The following is a 19,027-nucleotide window of genomic DNA, read 5'->3' on the forward strand; positions in this document are numbered from 1 at the left end:
TAAGGGGGCAATGGGGAAAGAAGAAAAAGTGTAATTTCAATGTGTACTTCTTATTTATATGAAATGAAGCATAAGGAAAAAACATTTGGTAACCATCTTAAAGACAAAATCAGTAATCCACCAACATTGACCACAACTTTAACATATCCACAAAAAAGGCCACACATTTATACACCAAGAAATATGTAAATGTACAACACTGTCATAAAAAATTAACAGACACATTCAAATGCATGCTGTCTGACTAAGAAAAGAAAATTAATCGATGGATGATGCCCTTTACTTGATGAAAATCAATAACAAAAAAAAAAATGAAAATAAAATAAACTAAATATGTTATTTTATAAATAACATCTACAAAAGGTAGTGTACCGAAACAGGTGTTATTTTTTAAATAAATTCTATGAAAATAAAAGAAAAAACATAATACAAAAAATTGCCAGAAATAGCATTAGCTAATGTCAAAATGAGAACACCATCAGTAATCACCTAATAAAGATGGTCATATAGAAATTAAAAAATGTTTTCAATTTTTTTAAATTATGTATAAAATCTGATTCAATTGCTACAAGATTTTAGATATTTAAATTTCATAGATATTTAACTGTCAAAGATAAACACAACAATTTTTTTTTTCATTTCTTTAAAAAGATTTCTGGATTATTGCAAATTCAATATTAACTGAGTTTTCTGTACAACAAAGGTTATATAACAGGTAACAGTGTGTAAACTTCTGATCTCTATATAACTGGATAGGAGGATCCTTATGGCATAAATTACAATTAAATGTTTAATATTGAAGCATACTCCAGCACCGCAGAATGAGCGGCTGGGTACTAAATAAAACCGTTGTATGCTTGTGCAACTATAATCATGATTGGTTTACTTTTTCTGTTTAGCTTCTGGAACCACCGTAAGGTATTACTTTAGAGGATGATATGTATGCAAGTGAAGTGTAGTCTTGTACAGTATCACGTTGACCATTTCTGAGACGTGTGGTTAATTGAAACCCAACCACCAAAGAACACCGGTATCCACGATCTAGTATTCAAATCCGTATTTAAGTAACTAACTGCCTTTACTAGGATTTGAACCTTAGAACTCTTGACTTCGAAATCAACTGATTTGCGATAACAAGTTTAACCTCTAGACCAACCCAATGGTTATAATTGTGATGGTAGGGATATTTATCTTCCTCAAGTCAGATAACCATTAAGGCAGTTATTTTTATACAGATTTGAATACTAGATCATGGATACTGGTGTTCTTTGGTGGTTGAGTTTCAATTAACAACACATCTCTGGAATGGTCATCCTGAGACTGTACAAGACAACACTTCATTTACATTCATACATGTCATCCACTAAAGCCTTTGAAACCACCTTATGGTGGTTCCAGAGGCCAAACAAACAAAGAAAGAAGTTAGATAACCAAAACAATGGTCATTTTCGTAACACAAGCAGAAATTTATGGACATTTGTTACTTATTTATGGATCAGATATATACTTATATAGAGATTAGTGTTCAAAATACAAACTCAGAACACCTACTACATCAGTTTAAAACATGGTTTTATCGTTACTCTTACACTTACCTCTGTGCATGCGCCATTTCATTTTATTTAGTTCTACCACTCATTTAGTGGTGCTGGTTTATGCTTCAAATTTTACCAGTTCTATACATGGAATCCCCTATCCAGTTATATAGAGATCAGTGGGCTAAACCAAAGATTAAGGTCTCTTCAATAATTTCTCTAAATAACAGTAGGCGTCAGTAAAATTAATCAACATTGTACCAAAACAGGAGCAATGAATATAACTTCACAAATCATAATATATACTAGCTTTTGGGAGCAACTCTTTAACTGCATTTCATAAATTTATAGAAATGTACTGTTTCTAAATAACATTACAATTTTTCCAACATTTCTTCATTTTATTTAACTTAAACCATGTTTTTCAGAATTAAATTCTCTACAAGTTTTGTCTTAAAGTTTTATGTGTTTATTACCCATTTAACAAAGTTATTGTACGTTAAACATAAAAAAGAACAGGGTTTTTTATCCAAATTTATTGGTTTTCACCCAAGATTTCTCAAAAACCTCTGCAGATACGGTTCTGGGTCCTACTTTATTTGATTTTTCATTTCAAAATCCATAAGAAATCAATAATTCTGCGCCTTAATTAACATTCTCAAAATTTCAGTACGACCTCATTTCAACGGAGTAGCTAAAATGGGAGCGAAATCTTTCATTAGTAGTCGTAACTCGCAAACGAAGCATTTCAGGAAATGTCATATATGAACTTTTTCCATTATTTTCACGAGTAGAATAGGTTAAGAAATTCCCGAGAGAATTAAGCGATATATTCTGTATATTTTGCGTCAAAAGTGTAGAGGACTGAAGTTCATATACAATAAAGTACTGAGATGACATTCGTAAGATTTAAGTTGACTAGACCAGACCAGAGTTGAAATTCAGATGAACACCAATAAATAAATATACACATCTTAAAGGATGTAGGCAGGAAATCTTAACATATATAATGGATGAGTCCAGAATAATTTGATTTAATAATTAAGTTCAGCAGCCGGCTTGAAGTTGTTCAATATAATACATTAATATAATAATACATCCAAAGAAAATGCAGAAAGATTACTTTCAAAATGGGACACATAACAGATGTTTTCCTAACGCTTGTAAGAAAATATATTGCAACTAGTGATTATTCGCTTAATATAATTTGGAAAACCCAAAAGAATTATAGTACCACTTTCTCTTTTCTCAAATCATCCGCGATGAAGTTTAATGAACCTTGCAATTTTGACAAAAAAAAAACGTTTTATATCTTCACTTCTGAACGATAAAGAACATTAATTTAGAGTTTTCTCTAACTTATCAACCTTTGGCTAACTCCTTTAAAAGAGATCCAATTTTATTCTTATGTATTCCTGTCATTGATTATTCTACTTGGACATATGAAATAAATGTCATGTTTGAATTCACTTACAGAAAAATATTTTCGTATTTTTAATCCATTTGTAAAACGAGATGAGGACTTCGCCTGAACTTTCTACCGAATTGAATTATTAATTGCACGGTTGGTTTGCCTGTCATCTAATTCAAAATGAAATCTTGGTTGTTACTAAACGTAATGTGTTTTTAGACAAAATTAGTTATAAGTGTTAAGAGAAGATTTTCATGTCTGTGAAACACAATGGGATGTTTGTTCCATAAATCAAAACGTACAAAACATACGATAGAGAATGACACTAAAAAAGAATATTCATGGTGAGTGTTGGTTGTTTATAAACCTAACCTACAATATCCCCTTTTTTTAAAACGGAATGTAAAATTTGCTGAAATTTATAATTTTTTTTAACTCAGTTCTGTTAATTTTATTTTATGAATCTCATTGTACACTGTAATAAGAATATCACAGTAGAAATAATTTTTTAAATATAACGAACGTCTGCTTCACATTATAAGTTATTTTCTATTTTATTTTTACATCTGATAATGTAAATTGAGGTACTTCAATTTATACGGAATTTTTTGTTTTGTGAGTGTGCTGCTGTAATTGTTATTATGTTAAGATTTTGTTTTTCTTTTTACCATTACTCAAATGATGCCTATCGTTTTACTTCAGGTGAATATATTTTTATGAAGGTTTTGTAATCGTGAAAACAAAAAAAAACTGTTCTTAAAACATTAAAATATTAATTGATAGAAATTGTCAGGTTTATGAACTGCAAATGTGAATGGATAAGTAGGTAATGTTATTCTTTCAAAAATACATTATTTAACTGCAATGTAATTTGCTAAAAAATAATTGAATTCATTCTGGTGTAACTGAATTGTAAATGTTGGGAATTATTTACTTAGTATGGAAAATTTAAGACCAGTTTCTTTTCACTGGTATCTTGTTCTCCATGATAAAAAGAAATGAATTAAATTAAATGTTTTGAAGTAGTTTTTGATGGATTCCTTGTAAGATGCGCCAAAATCCTGATTATTTAATTTAAATAATGAATGTGATGTGATAATTGAATGTGAAAGGTAGTAAAACCCAATTTTTAACAAGAAGGTAAACGATATTCACTCAGTATTTTTTTTTCTCTGCTTAAGTATATAAATAATTAAATCTTATTAGCAAAATATTATGAAGTTATTTATTGAGCTTTTAATTAATGTAGTATTTGGGATTTTCACTGAGAAGATTTGAAAATGAAACTACTACAACTTGGGCTGATGAGGAGCCATAGTAGTGACAATAGTAATTTTTTATTATTTATTATTTCAATTATAAATTTAAATACCATTTCAATTAGTTGAAGAAATAGATTTGATGTAGACATCATATTTATGTGTACAAGTGTATGTGAAAATTCTGTTTGTTTCTTGAATTAGTAAATCCTGACATTTTTTGAAGGGTGTATTTGCTTTTTCAATTCCACTTTACAGTAAAGTAATCCTCAAATGATCCTTGTTCATTTTCATCATGTTTTCATATGGAAATACTCATTTTTGTATGAACTGTTTTGTGGATCCTGTTATCTGATTATTTATTATCATTTAAGAAAGTAAATAAAATTGATTTCAGCCAAAATGATACTATCAAAATTAAACAATGTAAACTTGCCAGGTATAGAACAATCCAATGAGAAGGAGCATTATCACTGTTTATGTTATCACACGTTGATGATTGGTTAATCAGGAAACTAGTTTTTAAGACAATTAAAATCAAGTAATATCATAAAAGATGTTATTAAGCTGAATAGTGTTGTAAATTAATGGAAAACTATCCTCAGTAAGGTGATTTTTTATGACTGCGGTTTATTTGTTCTCCATTTGGAGATACTAATACTAGAACTACATTTTGGTTCTGAGCCAGTATAGTGCATTAATGAGGGCTGTTTATTATAATTATTTATTAAAACTGTTTATGTGACCAGAAAAGAAAATTCTGATTTTTTTTTTGTAATATCTAATGAAAATTTATTAAAATTGCATTAATAAAGTATAGTTAAGGAATGATTTATCACATGTATTTAGATGTATTAAAAATTTCTTTTATGTATTCTGCACATTAATTTCCTTATGACCAGAAAGTTGTAGACATCTCTTGTTGTAGACAAGATTATGATAATGTAGATTGTTAGGGAATCTGATTTCTGGATATATATGTTCAATGTAGCTCTAAGAATTTACATTTTAACTGATTTATTTGTTAAAATTTTATCTAAATGAATCTTTGAAGAAATTTGATATGTTTCTTTTCCTTTAAGGTTTGACATATCTGCATGAATTCAATATACTTTTCTTGTTTGTTTGTTTATACTTTTCTTTATGAATAAAAAAATGCTTTTTTTGTGAAGAATGGGTATTGTTATTCAATCACTTCCTTTACAAGAACAAATGCTGTTTTTTGTTGATGCCTTTTTATTAATTTAGTTATTGTTAGATTAAATTTGTCTTCGTAAGATTTTGTTTATTAATTCTATCAAAAGACAAACATTTTTCAACTTAGTATTTTGAGGATGTTGTTTTTTTTCTATTTAATGTTTTTCAGAGATCTCTGACTCTTCAAAACAGATATTTTTGAATAAAAACAGTGCAAACTGCTGCATCTCAATAATTAGAGTAAAATTAATTATCTGTTTCTTTTATCTATGAGTAAATGATGAAACTAATGTTTGATATCATATTCTAATATATTTTAAAATATAAATTTTAAATTTACATGTTTTTAAATTAGATATATTATTTTGTAAGTCAGTCTTGTGCTTTTTTATTTTTTCTGTTCATTAATTTTCATTGCTTTTGTTATTTGTAGATTTTCATAATTTAAATTAATTAAATTTTTTTAGTATAAATTGATTAACTTGTAAAGGTTTTTTAATGATAGTCATTATCATTTTCAGGGACAAAAGAGAAGCAGTAAATGTAGATGATTTTACAATTGAGAATTTAGAAGATTCTGAAAAATGGAAATTGCCTGGTTGTGTTAATGGACAACAATTAGTTATACAAAATTGTAAAAATAGCACAATTTATGTGCTGGATCACGTAAATACCATTACTATAGATGATTGTGTAGGTTGTAAATTGATTCTGGGACCAGTGAAAGGAAGGTAAGTTGCTTGCTTCATATTATTTTTACTTTCCTGGCTTTTGTGATATATGCTGCCAGTAGCTACAATGTGTATATAGATTGCTTAAAAAAGAATCTTTAAAAATTGAGCTTTTTTAAGATTTGTGCTGAAGTACACATTAAAAATAAAAAGCTTTAACAAATAAAATAAATTTAAATAAACTGTAAATAATCTGAGAAAAAAGTTTTTTTTCAGTGGTCCTAAGTCCAAAAAATTATTTTTGTCAGACAAATGTTTGTGTGTGTGTTCATATGTATGTTGTAATATGACATGTATTTGATCTTATAACTCTGGACTCCATTAACAATTTTTCTTCAAACTTACCTTCAGAGGGAAAAGAATGTATTAATTTTTTTCAAAAATTGGAAAAAGGGGTAGGGCTGTTTTGGCCAAAATAGAATTTCAGATTTTCTCTGGGGCACTTTAGCATAAATCATTTCTTACAAAAGTTGAAGTTTTTTATGAAGATCACAAATTACCAAAAATGTTTATTTAATACTCACCTGCTTCCTGAAAAAATGGCTTTTTTTCTGTTTAGCTTCCTGAACCACCGTAAGGTATTACTTCAAGGAATGATGTGTATGAATGTAAATAAAGTGTAGTTCTTGCACAGTCTCAGTTGAATATTCTTGAAGTGTATGGTTAATTGAAACCCAACCACGAAAGAACACCGGTATCCACGATATAGATTTCAAATCCATATAAAAGTTAACTGCCTTTACTAGGATTTGAACCTTAGAACTCTCGACTTTGAAATCAACTGATTTGCAAATATGAGTTCACTGCTAAACCAATCTGGTGGGTTTCCAAAGAATGACTGTATATTTTTAACTTTTTACCTATATATTACTTCAGAAAAAGAAAAAATGCAAGTTTTTTGCATCTATATTTTCTACATCAGTAGGCCTTCAAAAAAATTAAATCTAAAAATATATTTTTTGAAAATGTAAAAATCCTAATTTTTTGATAGCTCTTTAGTATTTCTTAAAAAAAAAAATTAGCCCAAAATTGTCAAGCCTTCCAAGAAAATTACAACTTTGTTTGTTTAGAATTATAGCTGAATATTTGTATTTTTTTTTAAATGTATTAACCCCACTTACGGATTATTTTCTTAAAAATTAATTTTATGCAAATGCTTCTGCTTGTATGGGAGCCTCAAATTGAAAAATTATTTTCTCAGTTTCAAATTTTAATGCTCAGATTTTGTATTTTGTTAGACAATAAACTAAAATTAATTACTTAATTCCTCTGATGAAGGGAGTGTCCAAGTTTAAAATTTAGATTTTAATTTATTTAAAGTCATTTTTATTGAATATTTAATCATTAAAAAAAAGCCTGGTGAGGTATGAGTCCCAAATTTAAAAAAAGTTAAAATAGTGATCTTATACTAATATTAAAGATTTTTGTAATTATTTTATTTTGTTGAGCTTCTTGGCTTCAAAAATTAAAAGAGTTAAATATAATCAAGCAACTAATTTTATATTTAATAAAAAAAATCTTTTTATATCAATAACATTAAAATTTATCGTAATACATAAGTTTTTTTAATACGTTTATGAAGAAATAACTGAAACTGACTAATTGAACATTTTTCGTTGATATTTTGTAACAATTCGTACATTGAAAAAAGAATTCATAATTTAGTTATTATTTTTTCAATAAAAAGGAGGGATTTTTTTATCATAGATGTAAATAGAGATTAAAATAATTTAACTGCATAACTGACTAAACTCCCAACTAGCGTAGTTGGGAAAGTTATGCAGTTCACTGAATTTTTTTCTGATTTTTATTTCTCTAAAATATTGATTTGTATCATAATGTTTATTTTATATATATATATATATATATATACAGGGTGTTTCATAATGTTCTTAGGAGTTACAAAAATTCAGTACAAAAAAAGTATTTCACTTAGGTAAATGAAAGTTGTACAAGGTGATGTAGGAACTCAACAGTTTTTGTTAAAATCTATAAATGTTCAATATGTGCTCCTCTGGTGACACGGCACACATCAACACGAAAGTCTAGCTCTTGCCAAACTCGTTCTAACATGTCATTTTTGATAGAGTTGATCGCATTGATTATGTGATCCTTTAGCTCAGCGGTATCATACGGCATCGATGGGATAAACATGTCATCTTTCACATAACCCCAGAGAAAGAAATCACATGGCGTGAGGTCTGATGATCTTGGTGGTCACAGCATAATGTGTTGGTCTTCTTCAGACGCACGTCCTATCCAGCGCCGAGGTAATGTTGTGTTAAGGTACTGTCGAACCTCATTATGAAAATGGGCAGGACAACCATCTTGCTGGAAAATGAAGTCGTTGAGTAGCTGAGGCATAAGTCATAATTGTAACATATCCAGGTATATCATGCTGGTTACTGTCGTTTCCATAAAAAAGAATGGCCCATACACTGCCTTACTAGAGATCGCACAAAAACGTTTACTTTTGGAGAATCCCGAATGTGTTCCACATAAGCATGTGGGTTTTCAGTTCCCCAAATTCGCACGTTATGACTATTCTCTTTGCCGCTAATATGGAAAGTAGCTTCATTGCTGAAAATTATCTTGTTTGGAAAACCTTCATCTAACAACATCTTTGCCTGTAACTGTAAACAAAAATCGAGCCTATGTGTTTTTTTCCCATCAGAAAGACGCTGGATTAATTGAAGATGGTACAGTTTGCATAATAAACGTTTACGGAGAACTCTGCACACTGTGCACGAATTGAATTCTCACTTGGTGGCTCCTTATGAAATTTCAACCAAAACGCACGTTGCACAGAAATTACTGACTTTGACAAGTGAAATTCCAACACACAAAACGACTTCTTGCTTCCCGTGGCAGCCATTTTCTCTACTGTCGACGCCTAGCAAGCAAATGGTTTACTAACTGCCTAGTATATGGGGAAAAAAACTATTTCAAGTCCTCTTTCGTACAGTACTTGTTTTATTCTTATGAGTGAAATAGTTTTTTGTTAATGAATTTTCAAAACTCCGAAGAACATTATGAAATGCCCTGTTTAATGTATTACCTTTATTAGTTAAAGAAAAAACTATTTATTAATCCAAAAAGAAATTTCACGTGGCATTGTTTAACTTAGGTGATCTCTAAGAAACATTTCTTTCAGTATCCTTTAATTTTCTTATCTGTTACTGATGAGATATGTCTCTAATTTGTGAATCTGTCAGGTTATAGAGGGCTGATTTCACTTCCTTGTCAGTACTGTCATTGTTATTAATAATATTTTTGTTACTTCTATTTATGGTTTTTTTTTAGCCTGATTGATTTTTTAACCTAGCGGGCTGATCTAGTGATTAACTTACAATCACAAATCAGTTACTTAACAACTGATGTTTAAAGTCAAAGGTTCTGAGGTTCGAATCCTAGTAAAAGCTAGTTGATTTTATATAAATTTGAATACTAGACAGTGAATATCGGTGTGCTTTGGTGGTTGGGATTCAATTAACCACATATCTCAGAATGGTTGGTCTCTGAGTCTGTACAAGACTACACCTCATTTACATATCATCCTCATCTGATTGGACTGTGGGATTGCTTATTGTTCACTAGTTGAACAAATTGCAACATGTACATTAGGAAAATATATAAATTGTTTTTTTTTCCATTTTTGTTATCTTAAATAGATTTTTTTTTTTCAGCACTTTTTTACGAGATTGTAAAGATTGCATCTGTCTAGTTGCTAGTGGTCAGTTCAGAATAAGAGATTCTAGAAATTTAATTATATTTCTTTATTGTGCTACTCAGCCAATTATTGAATCATCTTCAGCAATTCTTTTTGGCTGTTATCAGTTGTTCTATTCTGGAATAAAAGGTATTTTTTTTAAATCATAATATTTTGTGTATCTTAATATATGATTTTAATTCATATTTTTCAGTGATTCCTCTAATCTTAATGTTATTTTCATTAATTGACTTTTATTTGGTAATTTATAGTTCATATTTTAAATATACATAATGTATCAAAAATATTTATCTGAATTCAAAAGTCTTAACCTTCGCAATTGTTTAACTCTAATGAATAAAGTGTTTAGCATGTAAGAAAGGAGAGGATATTCTAATGTATCACTTGGTTTCTGGCAAGTGTCTCCCTTATGACTTGCCCCCTTCAATCTATGTCAAGATGGCAACCCCACAACAGCAGGCGTTCTGTGTTTGCTTCCATAATTTTGAATTCATGATAACTGTGCAGCATGACTTTAATTGATAAAATCCTAGGACTGTACCTCCTACTGCTTTCAGCATTCAGTTTTAACACCCCAGTTTTAAAGAAACAGAATGTTTATGTAAAGGGAAATCTGAAGGTTGTCTTCATGTTTGAACAAAGATGTTAAGCACATCTGATAGAATTTTATATGTAGCCCAGTAAAGTTCACTTGTCTTGCCAGCTGCTCATCTTGATCGTCTTGCATATTTTGCGATGACATTTATTACACAAATCATAAAGGTGATAAAAACAATGAGTGTGCATCCTCGACAAGTTAGAAGAAGATACTTTTTTCTAACACTTAGTGTTCAGTGGCAGGACCACGTTAGAGTAACCAATCAGAGTTTAAAATAGAATTGTTTGTGAAAGATTCTGCCAGTCTGCTCCCTTTTCCAGCAACTATGGATAAACTGCAAAACCACATAACAGTAGTGGCTGCAGTAACACCAGACAAGATCACTGTAGAACAGGACAAATTTAACTATCATGTCGATGTATGCCATACATCCAGAGGGAGCCATTTTGAGCATTTGTAGAAGTTGTAAGTAAAATTTCATATAAAAATTTGTATTTTATAATTCATTGTAAGGTTATATATTCATTTTTTTTGTAAAAAATAAAGACTTTTGAAATATGATGACTCTTTTTGATACATGCTGTATATTGCAGCACTTTTGTCATGAATGTAATATAATATTTGTGAAATATATTATTTGTTTTGATATTATATGGAAAATAAGTTAGAAATATGGAATAATGCTTATTTATCCTTTTTGTGAGAATTTATATTATATAGTAAATAATTAATAGTCTATTTTTTATTTATTTTTGATGTATTGATATTCCTTAAAATGTCAACAGCTGATTTACTTAGCTTTTCAGCTCATATAATCAAAGGATAAATATTGAACTATTAAGCAGTTTTTTTTTTTATTAAATACTGAAATGAAAAGAGAGTAGAGTATTTCAAAACTCATAGCGATAGAATCATTGTAATAAGGATAAAATCAAAACCTAAACCGACAACGATTGTTAACGTCTGTATGCCTACAAGCGCCCATGATGATGATGAGGTAGAGTGTGTATACGAAGAGATTGATGAAGCAATTAAACACGTAAAAGGAGATGAAAATTTAATAATAGGTGGAGATTGGAATGCAAGCATTGGAAAAGGCAAGGAAGGAAATATAGTGGGTGAATACGGGCTGGGCAAAAGGAATGAAAGAGGGGACCGACTTATAGAGTTTTGCACGAAGTATAATTTAGTAATTGCCAACACCCAATTTAAAAATCATAATAGAAGAATATACACTTGGAAAAAGTCAGGCGATACTGCAAGGTATCAGATAGATCATATCATGGTTAAGCAAAGATTTAGAAATCAACTCGTTGACTGCAAAACTTACCCTGGAGCAGACATTGATAGCGACCATAATTTGGTGATAATGAAATGTAGATTGGGGTTTTAAAACCTGAAGAAAAGGTGTCAGATGAATCGGTGGAATTTAGAGAAGCTTGAGGAAGAGGAGGTAAAGAAGATTTTTGAGGAGGACATCGCAAGAGGTCTGAGTAAAAAAGATAAGGTAGAAAATGTAGAAGAGGAATGGGAGAATGTTAAAAAGGAAATTCTTAAATCAGCAGAAGCAAACTTAGGCGGAATAAAGAGAACTGGTAGAAAACCTTGGGTTTCAGACGATATATGGCAGCTCATGGATGAACGTAGAAAATATAAGAATGCTAGTGATGAAGAAAGTAAAAGGAACTATCGGCAATTAAGAAATGCTATAAACAGGAAGTGCAAACTGGTGAAAGAAGAGTGGATTAAAGAAAAGTGTTCAGAAGTGGAAAGAGAAATGAACATTGGTAAAATAGACGGAGCATACAGGAAAGTTAAGGAAAATTTTGGGGTACATAAATTAAAATCTAATAATGTGTTAAACAAAGATGGTACACCAATATATAATACGAAAGGTAAAGTCGATAGATGGGTGGAATATATTGAAGAGTTATACGGAGGAAATGAATTAGAAAATGGTGTTATAGAGGAAGAAGAGGAAGTTGAGGAGGATGAAATGGGAGAAACAATACTGAGATCTGAATTTAAGAGAGCATTAAAGATGAGCATTAAGAGAGCAAAAATAATAAATAAGAGAGCATTAAAATAAGAGAGCATTAGGGTTCAAATACTGAGATAGAAGAACAATTGCTAACATGTACAGGAACCAAACAGCAACAGTAACAATTGAAGAACATAAGAAAGAAGCCATAATAAGAAAGGGAGTCCGACAAGGATATTCCCTGTCTCCGTTACTTTTTAATGTTTACATGGAACTAGCAGTTAATGATGGTAAAGAACAATTTAGATTCGGAGTAACAGTACAAGGTGAAAAGATAAAGATGCTACGATTTGCTGTTGTTATAGTAATTCTAGCCAAGAGTAAAAAGGATTTAGAAGAAACAATGAACGGCATAGATGAAGTCCTACGCAAGAACTATCGCATGAAAATAAACAAGAACAAAACAAAAGTAATGAAATGTAGTAGAAATAACAAAGATGGACCACTTAATGTGAAAATAGGAGGAGAAAAGATTATGGAGGTAGAAGAATTTTGTTATTTGGGAAGTAGAATTACTAAAGATGGACGAAGCAGGAGCGATATAAAATGCCGAATAGCACAAGCTAAACGAGCCTTCAGTAAGAAATATAATTTGTTTACATCAAAAATTAATTTAAATGTCAGGAAAAATTTTTTGAAAGTGTATGTTTGGAGTGTCGCTTTATATGGAAGTGAAACTTGGACAATCGGAGTATCTGAGAAGAAAAGATTAGAAGCTTTTGAAATGTGGTGCTATAGGAGAATGTTAAAAATCAGATGGGTGGATAAAGTGACAAATGAAGAGGTATTGCGGCAAATAGTTGAAGAAAGAAGCATTTGGAAAAATATAGTTAAAAAAAGAGACAGACTTATAGGCCACATACTAAGGCATCCTGGAATAGTCGCTTTAATATTGGAAGGACAGGTAGAAGGAAAAAATTGTGTAGGCAGGCCACGTTTGGAATATGTAAAACAAATTGTTAGGGATGTAGGATGTAGAGGGTATACTGAAATGAAACGACTAGCACTAGATAGGGAATCTTGGAGAGCTGCATCAAACCAGTCAAATGACTGAAGACAAAAAAAAAACTGAAATGGATAATAAATTTCACGTGAATAAATAACCACAAATAAGTATTCAATCAGATCACCATTATTAATTAATTACTATGACTTACTAAAAAGTATATATTATTTTATTTTTAAGGAAGAATTAAAATTATAAGCACAATTATTATTAGTTATTTTTAGGCAATACAATGAGGTAAGATGTACGAGGACCATTTAGAAAGTTCTCACCTGACAAAGAAAATAACAAGATTTTTCAAAATTTGTTTTAAATTCTTCAGCATAGTCACCTTGCACTTCAATACATTTAGAGCAAGGATTTTCAACTTTTTAATACCCTCATAATTCAATTTGTCCAACTCTGTAAAATAAGCGGCTATCTCTGCTTTGACTTCTATCATTTGAAGTGAATCTTCATCTAGTAAGTCATTTCTTCAGGTGTATGAAGAGGAAGTATTTTCTGGGAGTCAAATATGATGGATGTGGAAGCACTTCAAAGTGAAGGTCATGGAGTTTTACAGCAGTAGCCCAAGACATGTGTGCACATTATTGTAGTAAAAGACCACTTTCTTTTTGGTCAGATGTGGATGTTTAGCTTAAGTAGTAGCACCCTTCAATCGATCCTGTAGTGAAGCATAATATTTACCAGTGATGGTCGTGCCTTTTTCTGTATAGTCTATGAATATCATATGAGAATCCCAAAATACCATAGTCATAACTTTTCCTACTGATGGAACCGTTTTTTTTGCTTTCTTTTCCACACTTCACCTACTCCCATCCCATGTTTGGTCTCTTATGTGAAATGTTGTATCTACTTTTTATTTCTCTTATAAAATGTTGAAGAAATTCAGTGAAATTGTGTTCAAATAACTCTTAAACATCCTTGAGAACTGTTCAGATCAACTGAACTCTTTTTTCAACACATCTGACATTTTTGGTCAACTGTTAAAACATGGCAGCCATCAAGCAGAAAACTTTTCATACCCAAAACATGTGAAATACAATGGACACAGTTTGTCGAGATGTTTGCAATCTGAGCAGCTCGCATACCTTCAGTAGTGATCATTTGTTACAGAATTGTGGATTTTGTGATGAATTCATCAGTTGTATTCATCAGTCGATTTTTGGCATCCCAGTTGTTTATCATTTTCAGTGGTTGTACGACCACATTTGAATTCAGTGGCTCAGTATTTACTATTGAAAACGAAGTGGAATCTTACTCTTCTTTTATGTCTGTAAGAGTTAAACCTTTTAAAATAAATTACTTTATAGTAGCTCAAACTTCAGTTGTTTTTCCATTTTCCATTTGCTTTACTTGACCGCCACAAAAAAAGCAACTAAATGTACACATCTAAAAGTTTAAAGCACGCTATCTAAAGGATTGTACTTTATAGATATCATAGTCGTTTGGTCATAATTGCACTGTCTCTGTGCCAGGCTGAGAACTTTTCAAACAACCTTTATGTAATTATAGTTATGCAAAACTATCGTGTAAAGTGCCAAAATGTATGGTGTAGGTGACCTGATTGTCATAAGTCATCCCCATGAATCAGATAGCCATTATCAAGAATAATAACATCTCATATCAGGTTTCAACTGAGAAGTGGGTCCTTTTCTATAAGCCAGATATACAGCTGTATATAATTATATCAAGGCAATTGAAGTGGAGCCAATATTCAGCCTACATGTAAATCTTGATTCTACTCACAAAATAATTTCAATTAACATCATTAATTTCAGAGAAAGAAACTGACTGTGCCTCTTGTATATTAGATATTTTACATTCATCACAGTTAAAGAAAGACTGGGGCAGGTCATCGAAAACATAAAGCTAATATTTGCTTTTATCGTGAAATAATGTGTTACATTGATTCAACTCTGCAATAGAAAAAAATTATTATATCTCTTCAAATGCTGAAGTTTGTGAAAACTGATCTTTATCATGTAAAAATAACATTCAGTAAACAGATGAGTATAAATTAGCATAATTTTTGTAGTAGAATTATAACATTAAAAGATATGTTATTAAATACTGTTTTACAGGAAAAATGCATTAATTTTGTTCAGTGCTTTTTTTAAGATTGTACATTATGTTTGTGCATGTTACATTCACATTGTTACTTTCTTGTACGAAGTAAAGAAAATATTGTGATTGCGAAAAATTTCAGATTTCAATGGAAATATCCATTTTAATCATACCTGAATCCATTTTGACTAGTTTCGGCATGACGTCTGTACTAAAAAACAATTAGCCGTAGGATGTTGAAATTTTGAATTTAGGACTGCTGTAACATCTAGTTTTGCACCTCCCCTTTTGACTGCAATAGACTAAACCAGAAGTGTCCAAAAAAGCCCAAAATCAAAAAATTTTGAATTTTGGACTTTTTCTTAACTGCAGTAATAAAAGCTCTCATTGAGAGCTTTTCAATGATATATCATAACTGGTACTTATTTTCATTGGTTCCAGAGTTACAGCCAAATAAAATTTAATTAATGAAATAATTTGATCTTATTAGGAGAAGGCACATCGATTCAAATCAGACTTCATATCCTTTTTTTAACTTCCTTCTTTTTTTTAAAAAATATATTGATTTATTAATAATTATTAATCTCTCATAGTAAAAAGATTTTAGTGAATAATAATTCAATAACAACAAAGAATATATGAAAAAATATCAAGTTTTTAATGAAATAAAATTTTATGTACTTTTCATTTTAAAAAAAATGTATAAATGTTATTTAATAGGCGTACAAGGAAGTTATGTGTTATCCACATCAGATTTTTTTCTTTTATCTTAATAAAAGAAAAAATCTAATTGTTAAACTGAATACAATATAGATGTTATTACCTATGTTTATTATCAGTTAGTGTAGTGAAATCATTTTATTTAATTAACTTTGTTTTATTATTATTTAATATTATCTTTGTTTTAATATTATAAAAGCAGTCTAGCTAGTTTATGAAAACATTGACATACTATATACAGTGCAGAAAGAAATGTAATATTACGTATGTAATAGAATTTTGTATGATAGAGACTGAGCTCAAGCAATTATGTAATCTTATGATGAATCCAGTTTAAAGAGTAGCAACATATTGTTCAGTGAAAAATGATTTAACATATATAAAACAAAGCTAAGCTGAATGAGTCTGATCAAATTTCTACTTAAAAATGGTTCAAACTTTTCAAATTATAAACAGTTAAAGTAATTGTGCAGATTTAGAAATTAAATTTTAAAATACCTGTTTAATAGTTAATGTTACATAATGGTTTTCTTTATTATTATAGTAATATTGAAAGTATATTATTAACTGTAATTTATTTACCTAACATGTAAATAGGCATAAACAATTATTTTATATTACAATTTAAAATTTTCTTAGAAATCTAGTTTTAGTTTTTTATGTGATACTTAGAGCTGTAAATATTTTCATAAAACTAAAGTACATGTTTAAATAATGTTCAAGCATTGGGTAATGCAGTGTTTTCAGAAAGGCGTAAACGTATAATTGAGAGAGATGAACATACGTCTAAATTCAATGGCTATGTTCTTCAACTGAAATGTAGATTATAATTACTTATCTAAAAAGCAATTTTATTATTAACATTTTCAATATTACAAAGAAAGAGTTATGCTCTAAACTGTTATTGAAATAAGTAGAAATAACAAAAACATTCAAAGATAAAAAATCTTAAACTAGATGGCCATTTTGATTTTTAAACAATCATCAAGTAATGCATCATTAGTATATAAAAATAATAATAAATGCAAAACAAACATTTCTGCTGGTGTATAAAAATAAAACATATGTTAGCCTCAAAGTAAGAAATTAATTTTGGCAATCTCAGTTAAGTAAACTTAAAAAATCTAAAACAATTGAAACCTCCTACTCAGATTTCTTATCATGTTTAATGCATGTCCTTTATATAAGGTTACATGAGATAAAACCTACTCCAGATAGATAGAGGCAAGTATCAACTACAGACTAATCAGAAATAAATCCCTTCCCATGAACAAAATTTAAGGTGAGGTAATAGTTTGCAGTGCTGTGTACTTGATTTTTTTTGTGGAATTTTATTAAACTTTGAAATTTTATTTTGTTTTTACAGAACATTTCAAAAACGCTGAATTGAGTGTATTTAATAATTATTGGAATTCAGTTCACGATTTTACTCCAGTTGATGGTGAATGTAACTGGGGAATTTTGCCTGAAAATACAACTCCTTTTCAGTACATAAGTACAGGAGGAGATCAATTTTGGTAATTATATTATTTTATTGTGTTAATTTTTAAGAAAATGTTATATGTCATCAAACCTTAGCTAGAGGCTAGAGATTGACTGAACTATTGAATTGATAGATTATGGTAATATTTTTTTAGAAAGTAAGTTTATTATGTTACGTTACATTAACTCACATATACATCATGTGCTAAATTAGAAGCATAATTTATTCAGTTTTAAAATTTTTTTACATAATTTTACTTCTATCTGCATAGCTTACTTTCAGTTTTTGGGTAGGAGATCCCTGTTGTTCTATTGTATCCATGTATTATGTATATTAATAGCCAGTTATAAAATTTAAAATTGGAAGTATAATATTTGGAAAGAATTATTTGAGTAAAATAAAATTTAGGAATACATAGTTATTTAGAATCTTAATTCAGCTTATAATCATGCACGACTTCTATTTAAGAAATTAATGTATTAATCAAAGTAATGTAATGTATTTTAAATTATATAATATAAAACAGGGAGACAAGGTTGAAGCCAGCCAAAAGTTATAATGGAAATATATTTAGAAAACCAGTCATCATAATCTTAAATGTAGGCTAAATTGACAGGAAATATCTCCAAGATTTGTTTTGTATACTCACAAGGTCAGCAGAATTTGCATGTACATTCACATTGTAGTCAGTAGTAGCAAGTTGAGATGTGGACCCCACAACAGAAGGTTCTGTGCGTACTTTGGTTAACAGAATTTCAATCACTAATTTGTGTTCAATGGCATTAATGGAATATTGTTTATTTTTCTATATTCGAGTCTGTTTGTCAGTAGGATATGACTTTAAGAGAGACTGGAAGCTTGATTTCACAAAATGGAAATCTGCCAAAAGTTTCAGTTAGTGATGAGACTGTGGATCGTGTACATGATCCAGTCACACTGCCTGTCCTGGAAAGTCAATTAAGTGGGCTATTGACAAACTGCAAATCCTTCTTCTGCTCTTCATGACATTTTTCATAAGCAGCTCCATTTACGAGCACACACGTTACAACTCCGTCATGTTAAATGTAAATTCATTTGTGTTCATTACATTAAACCAAATGTTCACTGCCTACAATATCAGTTTTCTGCTGAGGTAATGCACTGTGGCCTAAAAAAAATACTAATTATCTTGATACATTATTATTTAATTATAAGGCAACCTTTCATAAAGTGTAGGAAAGTTAACAGACACAATTGTCAAATTTGGGGT

At 29.8% G+C, this 19,027-nt stretch overlaps 1 protein-coding gene across 1 annotated transcript in view; it reads left to right on the plus strand.

The window, feature by feature from the left end:
• The first annotated feature begins 3,136 nt into the window (after positions 1-3,136).
• LOC142329100 (protein XRP2-like) overlaps positions 3,137-19,027 on the plus strand; it is a 29,222-nt gene continuing 13,331 nt past the window's right edge. Inside the window, exons 1-4 of the mRNA XM_075373435.1 lie at positions 3,137-3,290; positions 5,924-6,133; positions 9,820-9,992; positions 17,662-17,812. Of these exons, the coding sequence (XP_075229550.1) occupies positions 3,217-3,290; positions 5,924-6,133; positions 9,820-9,992; positions 17,662-17,812 (608 nt within the window). The 5' untranslated portion in view covers positions 3,137-3,216. The remainder of the gene's footprint in view (positions 3,291-5,923; positions 6,134-9,819; positions 9,993-17,661; positions 17,813-19,027) is intronic.

Source organism: Lycorma delicatula, chromosome 8 (assembly GCF_047948215.1).
Source record: "Lycorma delicatula isolate Av1 chromosome 8, ASM4794821v1, whole genome shotgun sequence".
NCBI classification, from domain to species: Eukaryota; Metazoa; Arthropoda; class Insecta; order Hemiptera; family Fulgoridae; genus Lycorma; species Lycorma delicatula.